The 21,506-nt window shown below is 37.3% G+C and overlaps 1 protein-coding gene across 2 annotated transcripts in view; it reads right to left on the bottom strand.

Moving 5' to 3' along the window:
* The window catches only part of alpha-Catr (alpha-catenin related), a 46,913-nt gene that overhangs the window by 4,462 nt on the left and 20,945 nt on the right, over nucleotides 1–21,506 (bottom strand). The window contains exons 8-12 of one of the 2 annotated variants that reach the window (XM_014415372.3): nucleotides 20,242–20,357; nucleotides 10,084–10,134; nucleotides 7,898–8,179; nucleotides 6,991–7,197; nucleotides 5,602–5,712 (exon numbers count right to left, since the gene is read on the bottom strand). In XM_014415372.3, coding sequence (XP_014270858.1) covers nucleotides 5,602–5,712; nucleotides 6,991–7,197; nucleotides 7,898–8,179; nucleotides 10,084–10,134; nucleotides 20,242–20,357 — 767 coding nt within the window. The remainder of the gene's footprint in view (nucleotides 1–5,601; nucleotides 5,713–6,990; nucleotides 7,198–7,897; nucleotides 8,180–10,083; nucleotides 10,135–20,241; nucleotides 20,358–21,506) is intronic. The other variant, XM_014415371.3, reaches the window with a different exon arrangement.

Below are 21,506 nucleotides of genomic sequence, written 5' to 3'. Positions count from 1 at the left end.
CTCCGTCTCTGTTAGGCGCCTACTGGCATATGCCACTAGGCGATTTCCCCCTTAACCATCCTGAGACAACACCGCTCCCAATGCATACTCACTCGCATCTGTAGTGATAGTTAATTGCTGAGTGAAGTCTGGGAGAGCAAGCATCAGCTCCTGCTGCAGCTTCTCCATGCACCACCTTATATTGTCTTTCACCAGCGGATTGATGATCACCTTCCTGCCTTTTTTCAGAAGGTTGTTGAGTGGGACGAGGTACTCAGGCATTTCTGGAACAAATCTCTGGTATTAATTTAATGTTCCCAGTAACCTCCGAACTCCCTTCACATCCCTAGGCACTGTCATCTTCCGTATAGCTGCGACTTTATCTGCGTCAGGTTTAACTCCTTCCCTGGAAATCATGTGGCCCAAAAAATTTATTTGCTCCCCAAATTGCCTGATTCTCTGGAATAGGCTGTGCAGATGTTGCACATGTTCGTCTTCATTTTTACTGAACACTAGCAGATCTTCCAAATAGATCTGACAAACAGATTCGTCAATACCTCTTAAAAATTTGTCCATTAGGCGCTGAAAAGTTATGGGAGCATTTTTGAGTCCAAACGGCATTCTTGTAAATTCGTAGAGGCCCCTCTCGAAAGTGAATGCCGTCTTATATTGATCCTTAGGGTGCATTTTAATCTGATGATATCCAGCCTTCAAGTCCAATGTGCTAAATACTGTTGACCCACTCAGCCTGTCCAAAATATCTTCAAATCTGGGGATCAGATACTTCTCGTCTATGGTATTCTCGTTGAGCTTCCTATAATCTATCACTACCCTGTACTTTTCGTTAATTTCACCAGGTATGCTCTTCTTCCATTCTTCCCACAATGGACTATTGTACGGGGATGTACTATCAATAATTATTCCCTAGCATTTTAAACTTTGAAGCTCTTCCCTGATGTGGTGACGTAGCGCCTGCGGGTATCTCCTCTCTTTCACATAAGTGATTTTGTCTTGTTTCAGTGTGATCTCATGTACCGTCTTCCCAGTTGCCCCGAGCATGTCTCCTTTAAAAAAAAAATCTTCATATTCCCTCTTAAGTCTCTTCCAGTCCTTTCCAGTCCTCGGCTTGATTAATAGCTCCAACCTGTGCGCCCTCAGTTTTCTTCTGTTGATGACATTTGTACATTTAAAACCCCCAACATAATTATCCAATTTCCCTTGATATTCTTAACCCAAACACCCACCTTCCCTAGCAGGTCACACCCCACAATCACTTTGTATTCCCTCGGCATACTCCCTACGATATGTACTGGCAAGTTTTCTCTACTAAATCCCCACCGGGTCAAACTTATCTCTACCTCCCCCTCTACCATACAAGGGCCACCCTGGGTGATTAATTTACATTGACATTTCTGAATCTTGGGTGTCCTACCTCCATCACACAGCTTTTGCAAGGCATCTCAGCTAATGATGGTGTTGGAACTGTCGGTGTCCACCAGGCACCTCACTCCAGCTATCTCTATTGTAGACAGACAGCCGCTCTTTTCTCTCACATTATAATTCAGCAGTGTGCGGTCGCCTCTCTGCTGACAATGCCTTCAGATGTCTTGTGTCTTCCTCTCTCCAGTCCCTCGTCTCCATTCTCCTCTGTTCCCTCGCTTCCATCCTCTTGTTTCTACCTTCTCCTCTACACTACCTCGGTTCCTTGGCTCCTCGACTTCTTCATCGGTCTCTGATGCTTGCATAGATTCATCTGAAGATCTACTGAACCTAGAGTGGCTTCTCCGTACCTGTTGGGCGTTGATCTCCATTGGTTCGCCCTGGCCCAAATCTCTTCTTCGGTACACATATGGGCACTGTTTGGCTGTGCCCCTCATTTCCACATTCAAACCACCTCGTGTGCGGGCAATGCGCCACTAAATGTCCAATTTTACCACATCCGTGATACTTGTGGTCCTCCCGCTGACTATTGTTTCTAGGTTTAACTAGGCTTCTTCTATTTTCTTGGTCCATAGCTCTCTCTCTTCTACCATTTCCGTGTTCTCTCCTCCTCCAAGGGTTGGGCATGTTTCTTGGCCATTGGTATTCTATCCAAGTCCACCCTGGTTCTTCTACTTCCATTCCGGTCTCTATCTCTCTAGCACTTGTTTGTATGAGATCTTGGGCTATTTCCACAAATGAGCACTCTCTCGGAAATCCTTTCTTCTTCCCTAGCTTCTTTTCCAACTGTATCTTTAGTACCAGGGATAAGAATTGCATCCGGCCCTGTACCTGAATTGTTTCCATCATTTTGCTCAGTTTATCTTGAATTCTGTTAAAGTGTGCCAGGAGTTCCACAGCATATTGCCCACTAGACTGTTTCGGTTTCTTTGTCTCTCAGATCATCATAAATATGTCTTCCTCTGGGGCCCACCGTCCTCCTCCAAACGCCTTCTTTAATCTTTCCTTGATAACTCTCCAAGGGGTCTCTTTGTCAGCCTGAATCTGATTTAGGATACTCCTCTTCACTCTGCAGACAACCGCTGCTTTTATAGCCTCTGCATCTTCACTATTGAGTAGACTTTTGATAGACTTTGCTTCAATTCGGCTTATTAGTCGGTCACCCCTTTTATGAAGTGGCTCAATTCTCCTGTTTCCCCGGTAAATCGTTCGAGGTCAGAAACGGCCTTCCTCAAGTCTTGGGCAGTTGCTGTGCGTACTTTTACCCACTCAAGTGTTGTGGCGTGGGCTCCCGCTAGAGAAACTTCCGGTAGTGGGGCAAGCTCCGGGGATGGAAGAGTCACCTCCATGGGTGGTGGGTTTTGAACCCCATTTTTATTTAAAGCTTCCTAGTTCATGACCGCTTGTCTGACGATACTATTGGCAGCCATTATTTTTAAAAAAATGAGAGAATAGAAAAAAAATTGAAAGCTGAGAAAACTACGATAAAAAAAAATCTTCTTTAAAGTAAATATTACTCCGGTATTTAAAGTCCTGGGTTTCGGCACCAGTTAAGTATTGGCGAAAGCAAAATGTCAAAAAAGAGAAGAAGGAATAAGATCAAACACGGTTGAACTGCTGTGCAAATACTAGCTGTATTCTGTTCGCTACATCTCTTATATACCCCTCAGTCAGCTGACATCGAAATAATAGATATCAGACCGTAACTTATATATATATATATATATAATCATCAATCATATCTTCTTTCATTCTCTTTCTCCAGTATTTATGTCTTCTTTCTCTTTGTATATAGTTATATTATAAGAATTATTCTTTCGGGGTACCCATTTTATGTCGTTTTCAATGTCATTTTCTTTTATTATAATAAATGAATTCATGTACGTCTCTGTAAATCTTTCATTGAGTGAAAGTGCACCCTTATATGATCAAATAACAATAAAGCATAGTACACTACTTGAGTCATGAACAGTAACCCTTAGTTTAGTTATCAATAGGTGTATTATAATGAGAGTAATTTTGAAATCTTATTATAGTAGTGGTAATGATACAGTCTAATCTTGATAGTTCAACAAATATGAGATCAGGATGTTGAATTATCAAATATTCTTGACTTTTGGTCAATCAATTATTGAGGTTCCCAAATAACTAATGCAGATAAATAATTTAAGTCAAAATAATGCAAAACTAAATTTATTTTATTGATATCTCTGTATTAGGAAAACATGATAACTGTTGTATGGGTTGTTTCACAATAATCAAAGAACACGTAAAAGAAAAAAAAACCCTCTCTATCTCTTTCTCTCTCCTTCACTGCATCCCTCACAATGACCAGTCAAAATGTTCTTCCATTAGAAGTCACGATCTTTTCAGTTTACCAATCGTTTCAGGTTAACAAGTGTCCTACTATCAAGGTTAGACTGTATTAGAAATATAACAACTATTAGATTATTGTTTTCATATAAAAAACATTAATATTCATTTAAATATGTTAGTTAATGTTAGAAAGAAATTTAAGGAACCAATCAATTATTCACAGTTTATAAATTCTGAAGCTTGGATTAAATTCAAAATCAGTTATATAAATATATTTTTTTAATACCTAAATTACTAATTATTTATCATGCATTTTGTTCAAACACTAGATTAGATTAGATTAGAAAATATATTTGATTCTGGGACAAGGTCCCTTAAGAATACCAGTAATATACCCATATCTGTACCAGAAATGTACACTATTATCGGTTCTAAATAGAGAGTTTAAGAAAAAGAACACATCCAATTATTTTAGAGAATCTAATGTTAAAAATAATAAAATGAATTAATAAAATAGTGTTATAATTTTTTCATGGAGGACATTATTTTTTTTTATATTTAATAATTTAGTATAAATTCAATAATACACTAAAATAGAAACTATATTTTAATTAGATATAGTAATATATTTAATATCTATGAATTACTATATTATATTAAAACAAATGTTTGCTGCATAGTATGCTGAAACTATCAGGAATAATCAACTGATGAAAATAGAAGAAATAATTGATTTTCAGTAAAAATTCAAATTTGTTTTTCTTATGTTATAATTACTTAATATTAAGTAAAATTAAAATTGTCTTCAGTAAGAAAAGACTAAAAAAATATCAATGCACATATTTATTTTCTGATATATATATTTTTTTCTACATTGTTTTATTTACCAAGATTTTATTTTTTATCTATTTATGCTGCTTTACTAAAAGAGTTGTCTTGCTTTAATGAAATTCATTTATTTATATTTTTAGATTGTTTTAATTATTTCATTTTTTGTTCTTACAATCTAGTTCAAATGAGTTTTAAGTTATCTGAATATATATGTATATAATGGTGGATCTTGAGGATCAGACAATAAGACAACTCTATTGAGGCAACGTTTCACAACTTTATTGATTGCATAGTCAGAAAAAAAAAGTTATTTAGAGTAATGAATTTCTTAAATTGATTACTAAAAAACTGCAATGTACATAGTATACTTTAAGATTAATAACTATGAGCATTACTTACAATTGTCTATTACAGTTCTACACTGCTGTGATACAACTAACTCAAGGTTTATGCCAGAACTGAATGAACAGCAATGAAAACACAGTAAGAGACAATTGTAAATAATAATAATTGTTTATAGTAATTAATCTTAAATTATAATTAGTACATAGTAGTTTTTTAATAATTATCTAAAGAAATTATTTGTTCTAAAAAAATGTTGTTTTTTTAATTTCAGGGCATGGCCATGCAAACAATTAAGTTTCAAAACGTCGCCTTAATATACTTGTTCTATTGACTGATCCTTAAGATCCAAAAATATATATCATTAACAGTCGAGAAAAAAAGTTATCAATACATATATAATATAACTATATCTATTCCATTAAATATTATTTTTCAATTCAGAACTTCTTTCTTAATTATTTTTTTGTATTTGTTCTAAAAAGTTCCAAATATATTTTGGAACCCCAAATTAAAGGCCTTAACATATATAAAAAGTTAAAATGCCCCAGTTAAGATTATAAAACAAATATTTGGTTAATTTGATGGTAAAAGGTATGTTATTATAAATCAATCATTTGTTAAAAATTGAAAGAAAGCAGACCTCAAACAACAGTTAATGATTCATTTTAAAACCAGAAGAATATGATTTACTTATCGAGGAAGAGTTCTGGCACGTTGAGGAAGTAATGGTGTCGCTAAAACTTCAAAAGGTATAAAACCATAAGGAATAGCTACTCTAGGAGGTGGTGTAGGTGGTTCATACTAATAAGTTAAAAAAAAATATGTATATATTAGAAGCTCTAAAATAAACTAATATTAATAAAAATTAATATATAATTAAAAATCATAACAAGATATATTATGCCTTACCAAGCTGTAACATTGGTCATTTGTACAAAAAAATGAAAAATCTCAGTAATATAATATTCTTAACAACCTTAATTTTATCAAGTTTCGAAGACTGGATGAAATAAAATTGTCTATACAAAACAAAATGCAGGAGAAATATGTGGTATTCACACAGAATTATTAGAATGAATGAAAAGCAGAAGTAATGAAACAAATGATTCTGAACCAATCAAATGAAAGGGCTTTAAATTGAATAAGACCATATTTATAGCTTCCCTAGAGCCTGACCTCCTTTCAGATGAGGCCAAAGGTGATAACTTCACCGCCCAATTAGACAACTGTAGGAAATGAGACTTAGTAGCTACTACTGTAATCCAATTAGGAGAGAAAAAATGTGGTAGCATTTAATGCCACCAATAAAAGGAAGTGGTTGCAGGGTACTAACCTTCATTATCAACCGAGTGCACCATTTGAAAGTATTTCATATAAAGAATATAAATATTTTATACCAACTGAGTCATTAGAACTGTTTATAGAAAAAGAAAAAAATTCTCTTGTATGGAAAGAATTGGAAAACTATGTTTTATTAAAAAATGATTCCTGTCTTAAAGTGAAAGAGGAAGAGATCAGAACTGTTGTTCCAAATCTTATCTTGTCAAGTTATATCATTCCACTAGGAAAAAAGTTTTATTGGTACATGAAATCGAACTAATGTTACATTACTTTACTAATCTAACTGTTTTTCCTGGACAACATTTCGGACATCTACTTATTCTCAAGATCTTATTCACCCTCTTTAATTGTTATACAGAAGTAAATAAAGTTTCTCCAGATTTTTCCAAGAATAGAAAATCATATTTTTTTTTTCTGACTACTCATAACGTAGTTCATTGCCATAATTATGATAGATTTGTCAATATTTTTAATTTTCCCTGTTAATTAACATACTAAGAAATTGGTCTTGAAAATAAGCAGATGCCCAAAATATTGATCAGAAAAAGAAGTTAAAGGTTCATTCTATTTAGATTTAAATATTATACAGATAGATCTATGTATCCTTGAAATAATTTAGATAAAAGTTAATTAGTCTTACATATATTTTTTAAAAATGTAATGTGAAGTAAAATAAATTAACAACAATCTTGATAAAATAATTATCATTAAAGGCATTTGAGAAAGCAACAAAATTACCTTTGTAGCACAAACGAAACAAGTTGTAACAACTTTTGAAATTACACTCATTAGATTCTTTGTTTCATGAATAACAGTATCAACTTTAGTGAATGTAGCAGCTTTTCCAACAGTGGGATTTTTAACTGTAAACTGTAATTGCTGCACATGAGTTGGTACACGGTCAAGCTGTTCTAGAAGTTCTTTCTTGTGAACACCAGCAGGAACCTGAAAATCACAATAATTATTAATTCTATTGTCTCTGTAAACTTGGAAGTAGGGAATTGTTAAGACTGAAGATACTAGCTAGGTTATTTATGAGATAATTTACATATAAATTTATTAATTACTATTACTTGATTTAGACATAACACTTTTAAAATAATATGTATTTCACTCATAATGTAATAGGTGGTCACTAGGACCTATAGTGATATTTATCTGTCTTATAGTTTGGTTTTCTGAACTAACTTAATTTAAAAAAAAAAAAGTTTGGGCAGTATACTCCATTTTTATATAAATAAATAAATAAGCACTGTAATAAATGCACAATAAATTGAATGGATAATATGTATATTTTTTTACCTATAAAAAGTAAACAAATAATGTTACTGGGTCCAACAGACCAACATGTCACCAGAAAACAGTAACTGGTACCACCTGTCACATTGTGATTAAAAATAAAATTTTCTAAAAATAATTTTATATATTCCCATTTTTCCCTTTCCTTTTCACCTCATTTATTCAAGGTTTCACAGTAATCTTTTACAGTAAACTAATCTTTAAACAAAATAAAACTTTTTGAATTGACTCATACATATAAACTAATGGGCGTTGATAACCTCAGGGTTTTACACCCTAAAGCCCCAGCCAACAACAACAACATAAACTAATGAAAAACTGATTTGATATTAAATGTTAATAATACCTGATACGAAAACTGTCTCACAATTTTGTATAACCTATTAGCTTCTTCTGCAAAATATTCAGCTTGAGTAAACAAATCTTGTGTAGTTTTTAGAGGACCATTACCCTTGGTAAATTGATACATTCGGAATGCCATACTTGACATATTTCTAGCTCTTTTAACAATATCATTATTTTCATCAATAGCACCATTTGGACCTTCTTGCCATCTCTCTGTTTCAGCTTCCATTTCTGATGTAGCTAATTTCATTTCTAATCCTGCTTTGGCTATTTTCTCTTGTTCCTAGGAAAAAAGTAGTATATTATTATTAAATAGTATAACCGCAAATTTAACTTATCCTTAGTTGTATGTTTATCATTTATAGTTGCCCACGCTCAGCGGAGAAGGGGGTGAGTTAAAGGAAAAAAAAAAAATATAATCGCAAAAGGAAAAAAAAGGACAAAACAATAAAGAATAAATTACTCCTTAGGCACCACGTTATTTTTTCTTGGAAATAACAAAAACCCTGAAGCATTATGCCCACATTATAGCTAAAATATACCACTATATAAACAATTGTTGAATTATGACCAATGGCAAATACCTTTACATGTAGATAACAGAAAACCAAACCTAGGGGTGTTACCCTTTTTTTGTAAAAAAAAAAAAAAAAAAGACAATTAAAACTTATAGGTTGGCTTAACCTTAACTTAAATGCTTAACCTTAATAACTATATTTACATTATTATTCTCTTATCCAGGACATGCTGAAGAAACGTCACTGCACTATATCCCCACTTCTAGTGTTAATGATGACCTTCCATTGAAGTAGAACACCATAATTTTGAAAAACAAAACACATAAGATGACATTTCTCATATGATGCTATTTCGGTTCAAACAGTAAAGACAGGGCCTTTAAACTATTACCACTTCACATTGAACAATCGTAATGTGTTCCAAAATCAAACTGTCACCTTCACAAAACCAAAACCCACTCGTCTGAACATACGTGTTCAAAAATCAAAACTGTCACCTTCATAAAAAAACAAAACCCACTCATCTAAAACATATCGCTCGTGTTTTGTTTTCACCATGACAACCGTAACACCTCCTGTCTACACAGATCTAGCCAATGTTTTTATTTCACCATGACAACCGTAACACTCCTTGTCTATGCAGATATCGCCAGTGTTTTTATTTCACCATGGCAACCGTAACATTAGTTCCAAATAATATCTAGGATTCTATTCTTTCATTTCTACACAACAAGAAAAATAAGTTATGATTTAGAAAGGCTCAATTTAATAATATACATCTTCAGTAATGTATATTTTAGAATATAAAGTACTTACTGAAAATTTTTTTTATCAATATAACTCTAATATTTTTCTTCTCTTTATGTAAAAAGCCGAAATTTCTAAGTCTTCTTCCGTCTTCAGGGTTTATTTTCTTGGACAAAAACTTTATTACACCCAATATTCTATTTTGTTCCCAGTGCCTTTTATCCACATAACCTTATTTTATTACTATTTTTAAAAACTGTTTGATAAATAAAAGGGAACCAACTCACAATGCAACTATCATTAAAACACTGCATTGAATGAAATAAAATAAACCCTGAAGACAGAGGAGTACCCGAAAACATGTTTTGTTTTGTTTTTTATAAAAAGAAAAGGGAAAAATTGGAGTTTATATTAATAAATTAATTTTTGGAAAGCACTTATCACCTAAGATTTATATGGATATTATCATTATAAATTATAATTAAAATACAATTTTCTTTAACCTTTTGCTCTCAACCTTGTTTATTTATTCCATGACATTTCGGCCCTCACTCACACATAACACTAATATTTCTTCTAACATGCCTTATAATTGATTAGTCACATTAACTAAAAATAGTTTTTTCCAATGCATTTATTTATTAATATATGACTTCTTTAATAATATGTAATGCATGCAATATAAAATGTATGTAACTTCCTTCTAATGACTATTTTATCACTAATTTTTTCAGTTAATACAAATGGATATTTTAGTTTAGTAAAGTATTATCAAATGCTTTAAATAATAAAAAAAAGAAAAATCAAATAAAAATGTAGGACATGTTCTTATTTATTATAAAAAGTAAATATAAAAAACTCTTATAATTAAAAAAAAAAAAAAAAAAAAAATAGCCCAACAATTTAGTTTTATTATAATCACCTCCACATCAAGACGCACAGCTTTCAATGGTTTGGTTGTAGTACCGTGTTTCTAAAACAAAATTTTTAAGAAAGCATTAATATTTATTATAATAGAATAACTAAATGATAACAAGTAAGAAACCATATTGGACTAATCAATGCTATGCAATGACAAAGAAAGTATAAATTTCAATACCAGCAGTCCCTGTTTTAATGGTTCTACTGGGAACTATTTTAAGCTAAAAAAAATTTTAAGTCATCACTAGAAACAAAGGTTGATTTTTTATCAAATGCCAAAAAAAATTCCATTTAAATGAACTCTCATAGTCATAAAAATACTACATTTTCTGGTTTATCAGCACCAAAGTGGCTAAGTTAAGTTCTAATTAGGCTTCAGAGAGAAATTCAAGGGACTTCTTGTATGCAACTCCAATTTGTAATTAATCTATCCTCATAAAATCATTCAGGTGCTAAATGGCCTCAGTGTACTGTAGAGATGTGTTAAGGGTACCAAGATTGTTTTAAACTGTTTCCTATAAAGCAGAAAGTGAAATAGCTATAATACCACCTACTGAGCTAATAATTGACAAGAAGAGGATATCTTATAAAATAGCTCTTGGATCTTATGGGGAGAAGAAAAAAAAGCAAAACCATCCTCTGTTGGAAACAGTATGTAGGGGGCTGGCAATACTGAGTGCTAGGTAACCTACCCAGTATGGTTACCTAAGAGAACAGTCTTAAGTCAAGTGAATTATTATTGTGTATCACTATTGTATTATGTTATATCAATATATGTTCATCAAGATTGTAAAGAGTTGTTATTTATATACAAAGTACCAACAAACCTACATTAGTGACCCTGACGACCACATTGGTAACTCGCGTGTGTTTGTGTTTGTTAGAACGTTTGTTTATCATTATTTTACGTAAGTCTTCATTTCAACTACATTAATTACAGTGGTTAATGATGAAGAAAAATCAAAGGGTAGCCTTTCAGAGATGCCAGCTCAAAATATTCCTGGGCCTTCAAATAGTAATCCTACAACTACACACTTTGTACATCATGTAAGTGTAAAAATACCACCTTTTTGGACATATAGGCCAGAAAGGTGGTTTTACCAAGTAGAAGCTCAGTTTCAACTGGCTGGTGTAACTGCTGAAACCACTAAATTTAATTACTTAGTATCTCAATTAGATCTTAAAGTGGTAGAAAATATATGGGATATTGCTTCATCTGAAGACCCTAATAAATATACTTTAGCCAAAAATAGAATACTAAAAATATTTAAAGAAAGTGAAGAAAAACAATTAAAAAAATTAGAGAGTGAAATTGAATTAGATACTCTTGAACCCAGTCAACTTTTATTAAAAATGAAAGCCCTGGCTGGCACGGTCATTAGTGAAAAATTGCTAAATACATTTTGGTTGGATAAATTACCACCATAAATTAGAGGAATACTTTCAATCTCTGATGGGAATTTACATAAATTATCTGAGATTGGAGATAGAATTTGGGAAATGCCAAGTACACCTACTCAAATTAATACGATGTCACAGCCATCTGATTCAATTATTAAAGAGAAAATTTTTTCAAAGATTGATTTGCATTCTGGTTTTTATTTTATTCCAGTAGCAGAACAAGATAAACAAAAACTGCTATCATAACACCTTTTGGGCTCTATGAATTTAATGTAATGCCTTTTGGCTTAAGAAACATACCTTGTACTTTCCAGCGCTTCATACATGCAGTATTGTTTGGATTGCCTTATTGTTTTGTTTATCTTGACGATAGCTTAATTGCATCTAGAACTTCTGATGAGCATATGGAACACTTGAGAGTAGTCTTCAAAAGACTTAATTCTTTTGGACGTATTTGGTGCATCAGAAGTAATTTTTCTTGGAAATCTAATAAGTGATGAAGGTATCTCATGTGGAGTAGCTAGTCTCCCATCGGGCGCCTCCCCAGGTGGGGGATAGGGGGATTCTCACCAGATATGGTGGGAACCGGGGAAATAAAATACCCTGGGTTGACCAAAACTAAAATCAAATCGAGGCGCGACGGTTCCTAGAAAAGGCGGTGTCAGCGTTTGTTCCTCAGGTTAGAGGCGGCTGTGTTATACCTGACAGTAGGTATAAAATGCTATTTTCCAAAATAAAAATGGAGGGAAATATTAATAATCATACTACAGTGCAGGAGCACGGAACCCCAGTAACGGCGTCGGAAGGCAACGAGAAAGTGGGTTCCCGGCATCGTCATCATACGTCTGCAGTGCTGTAATGGCGGAAGACTTGGCCATTGTAGCATCTAATGCTACAAGAATTACTGGAAAAAGTGAGACTAACGAAAGAAAAATGGTGGCTGGAAAAGTCAGAAAAGGAAAAAAGAGAAAGAAGATAGATAGGGAGGAGGAGGAGTCCCCACTTAAACCCAACCCAGAAATTGAAAGACCCGTCCAGAGGGCAGAAGTAATTCAAGGACGGGTCAAAAGCTACTTGGAGAGAAAAAAGGTATCTCACGAGATCCAGAAATACCTAAATGGCCAGCTGAGAGAATTAGCCAATATAATAGTAGGAATGGAAGCCCAACGGGAAATTATCCCGGAAATAATGACTGAAATGGTAAAAGAAACCATGTATACCGATGATCTACAAAAGATCATTGGTAAAAAGGTCTTCCAGATTGAGGCTCCAATGGTGGCAGAGGCTATAGGGGATGCCATAGGAGCGATCTATGACCAGAAGAAAAAAGAATGGGTTTCACCTACACTGAAAAGGGTTTCTGGCATAATAAAATACCTAGGAGGGAAAGTCAACGAAGAATCCCCCATCCACTTAGAACGTACGGCCGAATGTAGGGCTAAAGGAAGAGAAAAGGGGAATGAGGACCGAAGAGCAGTGCAGGAACCGAAGACGATGGGAGCTGGGCCTTCAGTGCTAACTCCGCTGAAGGAGAGGAGTAAATATGAGGGCGCGGAACCGGCCCCAATGCCCCAAATGTCCAGCCAGACACCGTTCTGTAGGGGAAGGAACCTTAAATCGGATACCTCTACAGACAGTGAGGAAGAGGAAAGCGGAGGCTGGAAAAAAGCCGTGCGAAGAAAGAGGAGGAAGAAGAAGCCCAGGAAGTGCCTCCGGAAGAAGGGCCAAAGGAGAGGAAAAAACTAACCTTCGCTGGCGTCCTTGTGAGTTTTCCAGCCATTCCGCTTAAACCCCAGGAGACGGCGACATATGTCACACTCAAGGGAAGCGCAGTGGGACGGACTGCAAAAAATATATACAAGGAACTCCCGTCCCAAGAAGAATTGAAGAGCATTGGGGACATAAAATTGATAAAAGTCACCCAAAAGGGCACTGTTCTGGTCAGGACAGAAGGTGCTGACCAGGCACAAAACAAAAGCTCCTCACCTGGGATAAATTGAGGGAAAAAGGATTACAGGCGAGCCTTACTCTGGCACGCAGGCCTCGCCTGGAAGTAAAAAGAGTCCCCAACTTTTGGGATGGGAGTATCCTGGAAAATATCTTTGGGACAAAATTCCTATAGAGGCTCCAAAGGAAAATAAAGACAGGAGGGAGTGGCTTAGACCCGGCTTACCAACACCCGTGAGGGGCGGGCTCACAACTACGAGGGTGCTTGAGGTGCACCAAGCTATGAGACTCGCCCTGATGACCCTGTCCGCGAGGGACGTCAGCAGAGGATGGTGGAGCCTGACCATCAGAGATTACCTGGACCCCTTGCTCTGCCTTCGGTGCCAAGAATACGGACACCCTGCCAAAGCCTGTATAAAGAAGGTGGCGCGCAGGTGGAGCCCAGGGACTGGGCACAAAGTTAAGGAGTGTCCTGAAGAGAAGAAGGGTGAACCCTCATGTTGTCGAAATTGCAAGGCGAGTGGCAGAGCAGGGAAAGATCTCCGACATTGTGCGGGCAGCAGGGAATGCCTGGTACATCTGGAGATGATGGTCAAGCAGGCAAAGAAGACCCAGTATGCGTAGGCTACATATCCTGCAGGTCAATATGGGCCAGAGACGAGTGGTCGCGGACGAATTGAGAACTTGCGCCCGAAGTGCTGACATCTTGGCGATTCAGGAGCCTTGTTGTCGAAAGAATGTGGTCACAGGTTTTGGAACTACGTCAAGGGTGGTTGGTTTAGGCAGTGGCAAGAGGAGGCCTAGAACAGCAATTGTTGTCGTTAACCCTGCCCTCGACGTAATGGAACTGAAGCAATTCACCACAGCAGATCAGGCAGCATGTTATGTCAGGTGGGGCAGAGTTGCCTTCGCTCTGGTTTCAGTATATATGCCGCCACAGCAGGCGAATGTAAATATAAATGTAGAGGATAATATAGCTGCTGTGGAGGCTGTCATGCTAAAGTATAAAAGCGTGATAGTCTGTTCCGACACCAATTCATGGAGCACCGCCTGGGATTCTGTTCGCACAGATGCTAGAGGGAGGTTGGTAGAAGATTGCATGGCGAGGTGTCAGCTGGTTATTATGAATGAGCCTTCTGGTCCCACATTTGTTGAAGCGCGGGGCCAGAGTTGGATTGATGTGACACTTGCAACGGCTCCCATAGCAAAGTGTATTGCAGACTGGACCCTACGGTCAGACACGAGTTCCGACCACTGGGTCAAAGCCTTCAGTGTTGTGGAGGAGGAAGGCGGTGCCCTAGAAGTAGAAAAGGGGTTTGTGACCCAATCGGCGAACTGGAGAGCGTTTTCCAGTGAATTGGAGGGAATACTAGCTGATAGAGAATGGGAGGAGATGACCCCGATAGATGAGGAGCCGGAGATTGACCACAGAGTTGCAATGTTTACGGGCGCCATGACTGAAGTGGTGAGTATTACCCTCCAACGCCAAAGGGCGAGAGTATATCTGGTCCCATTGTGGACGCTGGCTCTGATGCAGTTAAAAAAGAATACTACAGGGCCAGGCGTAGGTACTAGGAGTACAGAAACGACGAGAGGAGGGCTGCACTTCGAGAAGAATCTAAGCATAGGTATAGGGTATACCAAAACGGAGTGCGTTGCCAGAAGAAAAAATCCTGGGACAAATTTATTGTAGAGAAATCAGAAAAGAATCCCTGGGGAATCCCGTAGAGGGTGGCACTGGGAAAGGTTAAGCCGTTCCAAGTGATGGTGGCTATTAGAGTGAGAGGTGCCCAGGCAATTACCTTGGAGGAGGCTGCCAAGATAGATTATACATACCCTAGGGATGATCCGTCCCAGGATAGTGCAGATGATGGAATGGTTAGAGGCACCACATTATACCCACCAGGTACCGACCTATCTCCACCATGGGATATGTGGGACCTTCGTCTTGCTGTGGACAGACAAAGGATCGGAAGGGCTCCAGGACTAGATAGCATAGATGTTGCAATCCCCAAGAACAGTGCCCCTTATATCGAGGAAGAGTTGTTGGATATATTCAACAAGTGTTTGGATAAGGGATACTTTCCAAACAAGTGGAGGACTGCAGACTTGAGACTGCTCTACAAGGGAGGTGGTAAGGATAAAGAAACGCCTAAATCCTATCGACCAATATGCCTCCTCCCAGTAGCTAGTAAGGTCCTGGAGCACATGATCATCCACACCCTTAGACCAATCCTAAGTGCTGCAAATCATCCATGGCAGTTTCGCTTGACCCATGGCAGGGGAAATACAGATGCGCTGCTAAGAGTGCGTAGGGACATGGAGAAGAGGGTAGAGAAATATGTCTTATTGATCATGTTTGACATCTCTTCCACCTTCGACAGCGTTTGGTAGCCCCGTGAACTCCAGTGGTTCCAAGAGCTCGACACCCGCAGTAATCTATACTCCCTCATAGGTAGTTACCTCAATAACAGGAGTGTCAGGATCAGGGGTAACTACTACAAGGTCGAGAGAAAAATGGAAAGAGGATGTCCGCAGGGTTTGGTCCTAGGACCAGCTCTGTGGAAGCTAATATTCGATGAGTTGCTGGGAGAACTAGAGGACAAGAGGTTCCTTGCCACGGCCTATGTCGACGACCTGGCAGTCGTGGCCAAGAACAGCAGATCCAGACTAAAGACAGAAGCGGAGAGGTGTGCCATTCTCGTAAGAGAGTGGTGAGTGAAGAGGAAGTTGAGTATGGCAGCAGCCACCAAGACTTAGGCCATACTGATAAGAGGCTCCACAGACAGGGCTCATCCTATCACCCTGGATATCCAAGGAGAGAGGGTTAGACCGGGTGAGGAGGTGACATATCTTGGTGTGAGGATAAGAAGAAGAAGATTCGATGTCACTTCTCACCTGGTGTATCTAAAGGACAGGGTGACACTGTCACTCAATGGATTAAGTAGGATAGGGGGTGCTTTTTGGGGCCTCAGGTACCCTGCAACGATGACCATATATAAAGGTGTGATCTTGGGTATTCTGAGATACGCATCCCCTGCGTGGAGCCGAAACCTCACGCAGACACAGAAGAGAAGACTGGCCACCATACAGAGATTGGCTCTGGTGAGGGTCACAAAGACATACAGAACGGTGTCACATGAGGCGGTCCAGATGCTGGCCGGAACGATGCCCCTGAACCTCATCCTCTGGGAGGATGTCCTTAAATATGAAATAAAGAGGCAGGGACTAGAAGCGCTACCGGAGGAGCTCCGAGAGAGGATCGGCAAGACTCCAAACTTATGGAAGAAAATGCTGCGGGAGGACTCAATACAGGAGTGGAATGGAAGGGTCTCTCTTCTCGCTACTTTGAGAAAATTCTTCCCTACCGTCCTTTCTAGATTGAAGGCTAAATGGGTCCCCCCAGACTATTGGGTCTCACAGATCCTAACAGGACACGGGGGGTTTTGGGAAAGCTGCAGAGCTTTGGAAAGAACATCGACCCCGGAGCCCCACGTGCAGAGTTCCTGAAACAGCAGAACACGTAATAGTAGATTGATTCGCCATGGAAGGACACCGAGCCAGGCTGTCGAGAAAGACCGGGATTTTCGCCCTCGCCAAGTCGAACTTTCTCTGTTGATTGAAGAAGAGAATTATCCCTTCGTCAGGGAGTTCATTTACAGGTGGAAGGAGGTGGTGGGCCCAACTCATTTCACAATGGGAAGGACTGACCCAGACTGAGACCAGGAGGGCTGGACCAGCTTGGTAACTGCAGGAGGCACTCAGACGGATGCGCACCAGGAGGACCTATAGAACGGATGGAGTGGACAAGGTGTAGCTCCATCAGTAAGGTGCTAAACCTAGTACTGGGCTGCACCACAGTAAAAAATTTAAAAAAAGAATAAAGGAAAAAAAAAAAGAATTGGTGATCTTTGGAAGCAGTTGCATGCACAATCCCCAGCGCACTACCCCATTCCTCCCACACCCCGTATGCCAGAAATGGCAAGGGAGGGGGATAAAAAAAAAAGTAATGAAGGTAATCAGACCAGACCCAGAGCATGTCAAGACTATAATGGAATTTAAAAAGCCAGTTACAGTACAAGAACTCAGGCGATTTATAGGCGTCATAAACTTTTATCGTCACCATATTCCACACGCAGCAGAAAATCAAGCGTTATTGTATAAATATTTACAAGGTTCCAAGAAGAATGATAAAAGAAAAGTAGAGTGGAATGACGAATCTAGCCAACAATTTGAGGAAGCCAAACAGGCACTGGCTACAGCCACCCTCCTTACTTGTCCTAATACTAACTATAAACTTTCTCTACAGGGCCCTGTTTCATAATAAAGTACAAACTAATGCTATTAGTATTGTCAATTTAACTTAATACAATTACACAGACTTGTACAACAGTAACTTTTTCTTAAGTACTTTTTAACTCCTGTAATATCACTAATAGTCCTCTCTATTATGAAAAAAATAAGTATTAGTGTAATTAACACGTTGAATCTATACTTGTATTTTGAACTAATACTATTAGCTTTCATTATGAAACAGGGCTCTGGTCGATGCCTCCAATACTGCTGCAGGTACAGTAATACAGCAATTAGAAGAGAATGCATGGAGGCCTATTAGTTTCTTTTCCAACAAATTTTCAGAAATACAACAGCAATACTCAACTTACGATCGTGAACTCCTTAGTATCTACTTAGCGATAAGGTATTTCAAACATTATTTAGAAGGAAGAAACTTTACATTTTATACGGATCACACTCCGTTAACAACAAAAGCATGATAAAGCTTCATCTAGATGACTTAGGCAACTCCAGTATATGTCACAATTCACGACTGATATACAGTACATTCCAGAAAAAAATAATATAGTGGCCAATCATTTGTTACGTTTGGAATAAATTGTCCCACTAAATTATGAAGCCATTGCGGCAAAACAAATTTCTGATACTGAATTACACAGTCTTCGTCATGATCCATCAACCACACTAAAATTTCAACAATTTAGCATTCCTGAAGGCAATTTACTTTAGTGTGACACTTCAAAAAATATTCGACCTTATATACCAAAAAAATTTTGTTTCCAAATATTTCAGGATTATCACAGCCTAGCACATCCAAGTAAAAGAAGGACCTTGAATTTAATATCACCTAAGTTTGTTTAGACTAACATCAAAAAAGACATTAAAACGTGGACCAGGTCATGTCTAGATTGCCAGTGAAGCAAAGTGACCCAGCACACTAAGGCATCTTTACATCGTTTTCCCAATGACACAGAACAATTTTCAACAATTCATATAGACATTGTTGGACCACTCCCAACATCCTAGGAATATAAATACTGCTTAACTTTCATAGATCGCTAGACCAACTGGACGGAGGTACTACCACTGCGTTATCAAATGGCTGAAGAAATAGCTCTGAGTTTTTTCGCAGGATCGATTGCTCAATTTGGAAGCCCACGCCAAGTAGTTACTGACTTGGGAACTCAGTTTTGTTCTGAGTTATTCACCGAATTAGCAAAGGTTGTGGATCTCAGATTGTTCGTACTGTAGCATACCACCTACAAAACAATGGTAAGATATAGCGTCTTCATAGAACTTTAAAGGCAGCTATAATGGCTCACTCTTTGAACAATTGGACTACTGTCTTGTTGGGACTCCAGTGTTCAATTAATGAAGCAGCACAAGCATCCATTGCAGAATTTGTAAATGGTACCCAACTCCGAATTCCTGGTGATTTCTTTGTTGAGCCCAACTCCGATCCAAAACCCAACCAACCAACATTAATTAGCCAATTACATTCAGCATTCAATAACCTCCAATCTGTGCTACCACTACTAAAACAGCTGCTGAAAAAATTTCTCCATAAGGACCTGCCCAGTAGTTCACATGTCTTTGTAAGAGTAGATCGTGTTCGAGCCTCACCAGAAAAGCCTTATGAGGGGCCCTATCGAGTTTTGGAACAAAGAGATAAAGTTTTTTTTGGTAGACATAAAAGGCAAACCAATTAATATCTCAGTGGACAGGCTCAAACTGGCTTACTTACTTGTGACTTCAGAGTCTGAAGATTCAACATCTCAACAACAACATCGCTGTGAAACAACCTACTACTACAAGATCAGGGCACCAAGTGCATTTTCCTCGTTGTTATGTCCAGGTCTTTAGCCAACCTGACCGCTAAGGAGGGGGTAGATGTAGGGGGCTGGCAACACTGAGTAGTATGGTTATCTAAGAGAACAGTCTAAGTCTTATGAATTATTATTGTGTATCGCTATTATATTATGTTATATCAATATATGTTCATCAAGATTGTAGAGAGTTGTTATCTATATTTAAACCACCAACAAACCTACAAGTACTTGGATTAAAACAGGTAGATGGACTGACAGGTTGGATCAAAATATTAGTTTGTGATATTTTCATAGACAGTGAAATTGACTTTTACTAATCTAAACTATAAACAAAAAAACTGCTTTAGGACTTATATGCCCCATTTTTTCTGAGAAAAAAAAAAGAAATCGAAGATTTTTGAAGAGTGAATGTGACTTCCTAATATGAGGCATATTCTGCACTGTGATATGCATTGGGCAGAGGTGCAAATTTGGCTCAGTTGTCTTGAAGAGAGAAATAATGGAAGGAAGGACTAGAAGAGATCAATTGTCTTTAAGAAAGGAGATGGCCCGTCCGTGGAAGGTTCATACATTAAAAAACACACATAAATAAATATCTATACATACACACATACATTCAAATTTCTAAAAAAAATATATCACTAGAAAAACTAAAAAAATATATATATATATATTAAAATGCATACTCCAGGTCTTGGTAATGACATGTATGTTTGTTTCTCTGGCACCTTAACAGCTTCTAATACTTCTTTACAAACAGTTGTAACATCATTCATTATGGAGTACCACATATCAGCAAACACTACAAAGACAATTAAATACCTTAAAATAATCATCATAAATTAATATAAACATCAAAATATTTAAAATAGTGAAAAGAGTTATAGGGTAAGGAACAAACCTACATATATTTAAGACTATATACTTCCATTACATCTGTATGGCACTAAGAGTTCTGTTTGGGCAAATGAACTCCTAAGTCAGTTCCATAGCAACAGCAATAAAATTCCTCCAAAAAATTGTTGGAAAAGCAAGAAGGGATCAGTTTAGGAAAGACAGTATCAGAAAAACTGAAGATGTGCTTGATAACTTTATGTGCAATTCTTTCACAATAGAAAGAAAGAGAGAGAAGGAGAGAAGGGGTATGAAAGGAAGTGAAAATAATGATATTCGTGTGGTCTTTAAAGCCGTTCAATAAAAAAAAAAAAGGAGGAAAGTATTGTGATGAAACAGTTGAAATGGTTTAGACATGTCTAGAGGATAGTGAGAGACAGAAATCATATAAACACAATTAGAACCCAATTGGAAGGTCTGAAGGATGCCATTCAATGATTAAATGAAAAAGTCATCAAGACCCTATGATGAAAATTTAAAAAAAAATAAAAAAATTTTGCCAAAAATAGAGATGTCAGGCAATCCTGGATTTCTGGACTAGATAAGTCCCCACATTGAATATAATTAAGGGAGATCTTGACAATACCTTTATATGCAAGTTTACAACAGAGGAACAAAGTACTATGAGATCTTTAATATAGCTCGTTAACTATCAGTTGATACAACAAACCACAAACAATTTGACATGTCATATGAATACTAGTATAAGAGACATGTCTAGAAAGTAGAGAGTTCTGTTGGACTGTCGTGTTGTGTGATTGTTTTTTCAAAAGTTAGCATCACTGAGGGGTAGGGGGTCTCCTGAATACTACGAGCACTGGAGACCCAAACAAGTACCTAAACTCGTCTTGCAATGACAGTTTATATGAAATATGTCAATAAGATATCCTGCCAAGTGCGAGGTGCGTGTTGTCATAAGGCTTCTTCTTACAGAAGGAAAAACTGATGAAAATTTTTGCATGGATAAAGAACGTTTATGGGAAGGTGCTATAAACCAAACAAACGTGGTTAAGTGGTGTCATGAGTTTACCAAAAGGAAATGAATATTCATGATAAT

This window comes from Halyomorpha halys, unplaced genomic scaffold (assembly GCF_000696795.3).
Source record: "Halyomorpha halys isolate HHAL.00 unplaced genomic scaffold, Hhal_1.1 Scaffold99.1, whole genome shotgun sequence".
Lineage (NCBI taxonomy): Eukaryota > Metazoa > Arthropoda > Insecta > Hemiptera > Pentatomidae > Halyomorpha > Halyomorpha halys.
The sequence above is the reverse complement of the archived record's forward strand: the minus strand, read 5'-3'. Positions and strand labels throughout refer to the sequence as shown.